The 7831-nt window shown below is 55.5% G+C and overlaps 1 protein-coding gene and 1 long non-coding RNA gene across 2 annotated transcripts in view; one reads left to right on the top strand and one right to left on the bottom strand.

Moving 5' to 3' along the window:
- Positions 1–1519: 1519 nt before the first annotated feature.
- On the bottom strand, positions 1520–4386 carry LOC106726416. The gene is made up of 2 exons (XR_001362488.1): positions 2149–4386; positions 1520–1901 (listed from the first exon to the last, which is right to left on the bottom strand). It is a non-coding gene; the product is annotated as an uncharacterized LOC106726416 (long non-coding RNA).
- Positions 4387–4838: 452 nt separating this feature from the next.
- Positions 4839–7831, top strand: part of HOXB6 (homeobox B6) — a 4630-nt gene continuing 1637 nt past the window's right edge. The window contains exon 1 of the mRNA XM_014541134.1: positions 4839–7825. Coding sequence (XP_014396620.1) covers positions 7672–7825 — 154 coding nt within the window. The 5' untranslated portion in view covers positions 4839–7671. The remainder of the gene's footprint in view (positions 7826–7831) is intronic.

Genomic DNA, 7831 nt, shown 5'->3' with positions numbered 1-7831 from the left:
CGCCGGCTTCTTCGGCGCCTTTCGGCTCGCTTTTGGCGCCGCCAGCAACCTGCAGTCTCCTCCGGAGCTCAGAGAAAGAGAGAGAAAAGAGAAACATTGGCGGGGGAGTTATTTCGTTTCCAGAATTGGGGCGCTAGGAGCTTAATTCAAAATACCGGCGGAGGGTTTGGGGGGGCTGAGAAACAGGAGGTGCATGGCGTGGTTCTTGGGGTTGCTTTTGCTCCAAAAGACGACTCCCTAATTGAGGGACAAAGCCCCGGAGGCTGGCACCTCCGAAGCTGGACCTGCGGCGCCAGCCGAGTTGGAGTATGTATTCGATGATCAACCCTGGATTTTTATTTCAATGGAAAGAACAGCAGTCCGCAGACTGAAGGAAGAGGGTGGGAAGGGAAGCGCGTTTTAAAATCTGTTTGATTGGGATTTGTAAGTAAAAGGCCCCTAAACCTGCAATTCCCCCCATTAATGACCGCAGAACCCCCTGGAGAGCACATGGAGTTGTCCCTGGGAACCTGGGCGTGTGGGCATTTGGGTGGGAGAAGCAGGGATCCCGCTTTAGCCTCCTCCAATTTGTGGGGTGCAAAGGCGAGAATCTGGTTGCTGCACATCTGCCTAGCCCCCCATCAGGGCCACCTTTCCTCCCTGGGGGAAAACTAGGGCCCCCACACCCACAATGCTGCAGCCTCACAGGTGGGGGTCCCGCCATTAATAGAGCTAGGAATGAGGGGGGCGTTCAGAGAAGCAGAGGGGGGCACGGAAGCTTTCATTTTGCCTCGATGCAATTGGCAACTCAGAACACCAGCTGCTGCTCCCGACTAACCCCCAAATTGGCTCAGAACAGTCCCCGTGTGGAGTATTTGGGGTGAGTTTTTACTAGAAGAGGGGGCAGAGCTCCTGTGAGAATAGGGAGGTTCCAAAAAGAACCCCCTTCCCAGCTGGACCCTTGTGGCTCCTCGACCTGACTGCCTGCACCCCAAATATCACCCCTTCTTAGGGTGGGGTTTCCCAAAAAAAGCGAGAAGGAGAAGAAAAGAAGATGGCGACTGAGAAAAGGGTTGCTGGTGGAGCAGCCATGAAGAAATGCAATAAATTCCTTGTTGTTTTATGAAAATTTACAACTTTGTGATAGAAGTTTATGAGTGGTTGAATCCAGCGATTGGCCGGCGCCGGTCATGTGGCCGGGCGATCGTGAACATGAACTTTTTATCATTTCCCTGGTGGTTATAATGCAGCATTCTTTTGGACACCACACCTAGGTCGGAGCACTGTCGTCCTTGAGGGCTCCAGCCTCTTGATATTTTTATACTTCAGTATCAGTTCGATCAAGCAAAAGAGAGAGGGAGAGAGAGGAAGAGAGAGGGGGAGAGGAAAGAAGAGAGAGAGGGGGGAAGGAAGGGTGGGAATTACACAAAAGAGAGAACCTAAAATAATTTTAATTCCTAAGTTAATTTCCTTGCTGATCTGGGATTTTAGTCATCATGGAGGGTAAATGGACAATCTGCCCAGGACTGCAGGCTGACACCATTTTTCAAAGCCAGAACTTACTCCATTTTCTATGCAAATATCAGAAAAAACGAAACACCCTCTCTCCCAAGTCAGAGAAGGGGAAGCGACGGCTCTCAGGTTGGGACAATATTATCTGGAAGATGAAGAGGAAACCGAACGCTCTTTTTTTCCCCCTCCTTCCTCCCCACCCCTTTCAATCGGAGGACAGAAACCTCAAGGTCTGCAAAGGTAAGGGAGATTCTACAATTTTCTTCTTATTCTTTTGCCTCGATTTTGTAGGTGGGGCTTGGGTTTGTCTCCCCCCTCCCCTGTCCAAGATGGGGCTGAACCCCACCTCTGGGTGCTGCAGGGAGAGGCTTCCCAGGAAATTCGGCGGTAGAGAGAGGGGTGGCTGCTTCCTGGAGGAGGAACGAAGGCAGGGAAGATGGGAGGAGGACCCGAAAGGGGCCACAGAGGCGAGCTCTAAGTCGCCTTTTTAAGCCGGGAGGAGAGGCTCAAGCGAGGGGGCTGCCAAAGGGAGGATGGGGGTGTTTGGGCTTCAGGGCACTCGAAGAAGCCGGTGGCTACAGCCTCTGTGGGTTTGTGCCTCCACCCCCTCCTCCCACCATCCCTCCCTCGTTCTGGCCTCCCCCCAATTGCCCCTACGCTGTTCTCTTGTCCGGTTCGGGTGTCGGCAGTTTCCCGGCAGCATTGGCATGAGGGGCGGTGGCTCGGAGGGATGTCCTGGTCTCTGGAGGGCCTGGAATCTCCGCAGAGGCCGTGGCGGGCAAGGAGGCGGCTAGAGAGAGACAGAAAGAACAATTTATGGAGAAACACGCTCATTCTCTCGCTTTGGAAACATTTCTGAAATTAAAGGGCTGTAAGTGGAGGCACCTAAATGGAGGTACTCCCCTCCCCCCAGCCTGCCTGAGAATGCCCAGGTCTCTGGCCACTCCCGAAGGAGGGAGCCTGGCTCTGCAGGGAGACCATGTTGTGGTGTTGAACGCGGTAGGTTACAATGTGCTGGTTTCTGTGCGACGCTGATGCTATTACTTGTGTTTTGTTGGTTTGGGGGGTGTGGGTTTCGGTGGAGGAGAAAATTGCCATTTGCATAACTGATGTTGAAACATTTCAAACTTTCCTGGATCTAAACCTGGTGAGTGTGAAGACGGTGTGTTGTTGTTTAAGGCTTGTAAATTAAAAAAAAAAAAAAAGGAGAAGAAAATAAAAAGAAAACCCAATTAGGGGGCCTAATGGTGTCCGGACTAGAGAGCTGCCTGGCGCTGAGCTCAGACAGCTAGTCCTGTCCCTCAGGCGCCAGATTTTATTCCCCAGCCAGGCCTTCTGGGGGGAAGCTTTGGGCTGGAGACGGAAATTCCTAAAGTAGCTGGTGGGGGTGGAAGACGGTGCAAGTCTCTGGGTGTGGACTTAAAATAGAGCGAGAGGGCTTTTGAGGAAGCTGCAAGCCAGGAGATCAGCGACTCTGGAGAGATTGGTTCGGTTTGGTTTGCACGATTAGGTGGTTGCTTCTCTCTTCTTAAAGACCAGAGGCCGAGCGCGGAGCCTCAGGACCCTGGTTGCCTAAGGAGGTTGTGTCCGGGGATACTGGCCCTCTGGGTCCCGAGCTGGCAGAGAGGGACTCAGCCACTTGTGGCGCGGGAGGGGTCCCTGGAGGCCCAGGTGGATGCCCTCCCAGCAGGCCGGGATTGGGGGTCTGGGGGGACCCCGCGCTGCGCATAGCCAGAGAAGGTCTCGGCTACCACCCACGGCACTTGGAGCCTATTCTCAAAGGGAAAACCCCCCAAACCCACCCGGACCGAAGGTCTTTTTCTCCTGTAGTCTCGGCGGGGTATAAATCATCCCTTAGTTTGCTGTGATCCAAATTATGCGGTTTGCTGCCATCTACCGTCCGTTCGGAGACATGCGGCTTCGGCGCCGCGAGCCCCGCGATGCTGCCTGTATCGTGCCCGACGCCTGGAGCCCGGGCGCTGAGGTTTGGCGGGATTCGGGGACTTCGGGCCCAGATTGTCGCTTCCCGTCGGGTCCAGGTTCCCCCCGCCCGAGTGTGGACTAGAGAACTAGTGTCCCCTCCCCCTCGCCCGCCCCATCCTGGCTCCGAACCTTGCGGCTGGCGGGAGAAGCGGCGTTTTCTAGGGCATATTTAAAGGGACTGATGCCGCCTTCCGCGGGCGGGGGGCCCTGAACCGGGGAGCCCCCCACCCACCCACCGCGGGCGCTAGCGGGGATCCTCCGGGCCTCTCGGGAGATCCGAGGCCAAGGCTGTTCCAGGTTTATTTGGTTTTCTTTTTGGCCAAGGGAGGGGCCGAAGAGGTGGCGCCGGCCCGGCAGTTCCACTCGGTTGTCAAAAGACAACCGGGTCTGTGTTCTCCCGGTTGGCGGGTGGGTCTTGCCAGCTCCTTGGCTGGCGAATCGGTGATGAAGGAATTGAGCCAAATTTTCTGGAAACGGTCGGTGTCTGCAAGTGAGTGGGGGCCCCCTCCCTTATTCTCAATCGTTTCAAGCGAAATAATCGACAAAGATGCTTTGGGGGGGAAATTGGGGGTACAGATCAATCACCGAGGAACCAAACCATGAAGATTTTCGTTCCTGCCGGACCCCTCACACCCGCCTTCCCAGAAGGGGTGGCGAGGGCGGGGGTCCGCGCCGCGGCCGCCTCGTTTGAATATTGGCCCCTGTCTCTCGGGTTACTGATTAGCTCGGGCTTTCAAGCCCCAGGAGGAAGCCCTGGCCGTCCCTTTCAAGGTGCGGTGGCCCCGGCTCCTGGGCGGGGGCTCCAGGAAATTGCCTGTGGTGCCGGGCAGCCCGAGGTGTTACTAGGGTCTGGCCTGGAGCTGGAGGGGCCCGGCGGGGCTGAGGGCAAACGCCAGGGCTACAGTCGGGCCCCCACCCCCACCCCGGGATCAGGCTTCTTCTTGTGGGCAATCCAGAGGTCAGGTAGGGAGGAGAAGGTGGCTGGTACCGAGGGTGGAAACACTGCAGGGCTCCTAGAGCGCTGGTGGACCTGGGGGTGGGGGGAGCGGGAACTGGGCGCCGCGGCCCTCCCCACCCCCAGATCAGAGACAAGGTGGTTCATTTGCATATGAAAATGAGGTCCTGGCGCCGAGCTCTGGACCGGCCCATCTGAAGGCCCTGTTCCATCTAAACAGCTCGCAAAGGTCGGGAGCCATCACGTTGCTTCCTCTGGGAACATTTATGCTTCCCAAACCCAGAGACTCACAGAATTGGGTAGACATGTTTCAACTTGCCACACCCCGGCCAGAGTGACAAGTGGGGTGTGGGGGAAGGTGTCCACAACCAAAGAGCTGGGGGCGGGGGCTTTGTAGCTGAGAGGAAAGGGGAAGCCTGGACAATGTCTCAATCCCCCCTCCCCTCCCCTCCCCTCCACACACATACAGGCGGATACCCTCCCTTAGGTTGCTGGTACAGGAGAATTTTCCTCCTGAGCTGAACACAACTGAGGTATTTCCCTGGGAGCTGGAATGTGTGTGCGTCCACAGGGCTGCAGATTCGAAGCACAGAAAACTACAATTATAAACCCTGCCTGTGAGGTTTCTGTGCAATCCTGTTGTGTACTCAAGACTTGGTACACATTTCTATCCACCTCTCCATACGCATGCTTCCTCACTGAAGCAGGGAGAGACCCCCCCCCCCCCCCAGACGGGCAGCCGGCTGCTGTGTATTTACATATTCCCCCTTGGAGACAGACAGATGGGACAGTGGACTGAACCACAGACAGATCCGTAGAGATCTGGCTCCAGGAACCAGGCGGCCTCTGGCCCAGCTCTGCCTGCCTGCTCTTTCTCCCAAACAAACGGATCAGAGGAATAAACGCTCATAAATACCTCTGGGTTTAGATAAGAGCGATGAGGCGCTATTTCCTTTCATGCTGGACTACAGGCGCCCAGGCCCTGCCTTTTTGGCTCCATCTCCCGACAGGCAACCTGCAGAGGTGAAGTTAATTTGGGGCTGTGACTCTCTCTAAGGACAAGGGGATTATTTTCCTGCTTCTCTCACCGGGGAATCTTACTTTGTCCAAACTCCACCGGCAAGCCTACGCCATCCAGTCCCAAGACGGGGACATAGTGGCCAGCGAGGGGATAGCGAGGGCTGAAACCCAAGGCCCAGCTTCAGTGGCAGGGAGGGGGGAGGTGCACACCTCGCTCACCTCGCCCAAATGTTCCACGTGCCTCTGTGGGAACGGGCCCAATCACAGCTAGATTGGAACATTTATGATGCTCCATCATTAGAGGGCTTGAGTTTGTTTTTCTTAAATCTTGATAAAACGACTGCAGAGTCAGGGTAGGAAGGGATCACTACTTGGCCATGAAGGGGCAACCTAGATGTTGTCCTGAGTTCAGGAAGCCTTGAAGGCCATTTTGCTACCAAACAAGTGCCCACCCTTAGTCACCAACCTCAGCCCTCTGCCATTTTCCCTAGTGTCTTGTCACACCTTTAGTGGGTAGAGCTGGCCCATAGAAAGGAGCCCAAAGAGTAAGGTAGAGAGGAGGCACAGCCTGGCCCCTTCATCAGCTTTTGTCCCACATCCTGGCCCATGCCCAGCTCCAGGTCTGAAGGTGGTCCCCCTTGACATCCTCTCCGTGAATATTAGAATTTTGAAAACACATTGTGGCTGTCTTCCAGCCTGGCTTCAATGTTCATTTTCTTTAGACGAGAGCCAGAGACATGCACTCTCACACACGCAAGCTTGTACTGCAGCAAAGCGGGTGCTGCAAAAATGAGATGGGGGTGGGAGGGACTGTAGAGATGCTGAGAGACAGAGGGTGGTGAGCATCTGGAGAGGGGATGTGGGCTGATAGTTCTAAGCTGCCTGCTGAGACCTCTTCCCTCCTTATAAAACTAAACCAAAATGAAGTCTGGGGAAAGAATTAATTTTAAAAAGAACGGCCAGCTTCTGGAGAGACTTGGAAAAGGTGTGAGGACCCCTCTCTTCCTGGTGGTCTCTAAGCGCCTCAACTATCAGGAGGGTTTGAGGACCCCAACTTAGAGGAGGACCAATTTCTCTCCTATACCCTCTTTCTGAGACAACCTTGATTCCTAAGGATCTGTCGCCCAGGATATTCTCATGTCTTTGTGGGGGTGAAGGTTGCAGGCAGGATAAGTGATCAGACAAACCCAGGCTGGGGGATGCCCCTCACACCCCCTCTCTTTATCCCTAAGTGGAGAGGGCTAGACCCTCTCCCCATCGCCCCTTCCTGTGCCCAGAGCAAGCGGTGCACACTAGACCCAGGCGTGATGTCTTGGGGAGCAGCCATAGCGGCCCAGGAGGCTCCTAACCCAGCTGCAGAGCCAGGAGAAGGTTAGGCTCAGACCCTCCTCCCATTTACCGGCCTTCGGGGTCCTCTGGGCAGCAGGCTCTGGCCTGCCTCTCAGACCACGAGAGCTGCGGAGAAGCAGGAATCATAATCCCAGGCTTGGAAGAGATAGAGTGGATCTGAGAAACAAGGGGAGGAGGGATGTCTTCAAAACCTGGGAAGGGGATGGTTTCCTTTTCGCCTCTCTCTCTCTGAAAGGATGCTAGTTAGCGGCGAACTGAACTCTTCTCCCCTTCGGCCAACACAAACCCCTAGAAATAAACCGCCTTTGGTTCTCTCCTGGCTAGGCTGAGATGTGAGATTCAGGGATGGCTGCCCACCCTTCCCTTGGGGGGAATGGGGCTCAAGCCACGCAGGGGTTAACTTTCCTGAAAACACAATTAACTTTTTCCTATCCTGAGTGGGGAGGGAGGGGGAGATTTATTTAATCACTGGGAGATGCGGTGGTCTCCACCAAAGCTCCCTCCTCCCGCACAGACGTCTCTCTCGCAGATCCTACGTAGAGGGAACAGAACGCGTAGTGTTGTTGGGGGAGAGAGAGAGAGAGAAAGGAGAAGGAGAAGAAGGAGGGAAAAAAAAGGTTGATAGGTTTGTGCGCGGGTCCCTCGCGCGGGCTGCGCTCCTCCTGGGTGCTATTTGACAATTCCTGCCTCTGCCATTGGTCAGTGCTGGATCAGATGCTTGTATTTCCTTCTGGCCCTCACTGGCACCTCGCCATCCCCCCTCAGCGAAAACCCAATCTCAGATATACTACTAATAGGCGCGGCGCTCGGACTATAAAACACAACAAATCATAAGCCCGGCGGAGCAGCAGCGGCCGCGCGCCTCCCTCCCAATGAGTTCCTATTTCGTGAACTCCACCTTCCCCGTCACTCTGGCCAGCGGGCAGGAGTCCTTCCTGGGCCAGCTCCCGCTCTACTCCTCCGGCTATGCGGACCCGCTGCGGCACTACCCCGCGCCCTACGGGCCCGCGCCCGGCCAGGACAAGGGCTTTG

Source organism: Myotis brandtii, unplaced genomic scaffold (assembly GCF_000412655.1).
Source record: "Myotis brandtii unplaced genomic scaffold, ASM41265v1 scaffold265, whole genome shotgun sequence".
Taxonomy (NCBI): domain Eukaryota; kingdom Metazoa; phylum Chordata; class Mammalia; order Chiroptera; family Vespertilionidae; genus Myotis; species Myotis brandtii.
This window is presented reverse-complemented; position numbering and strand designations above follow the sequence as displayed.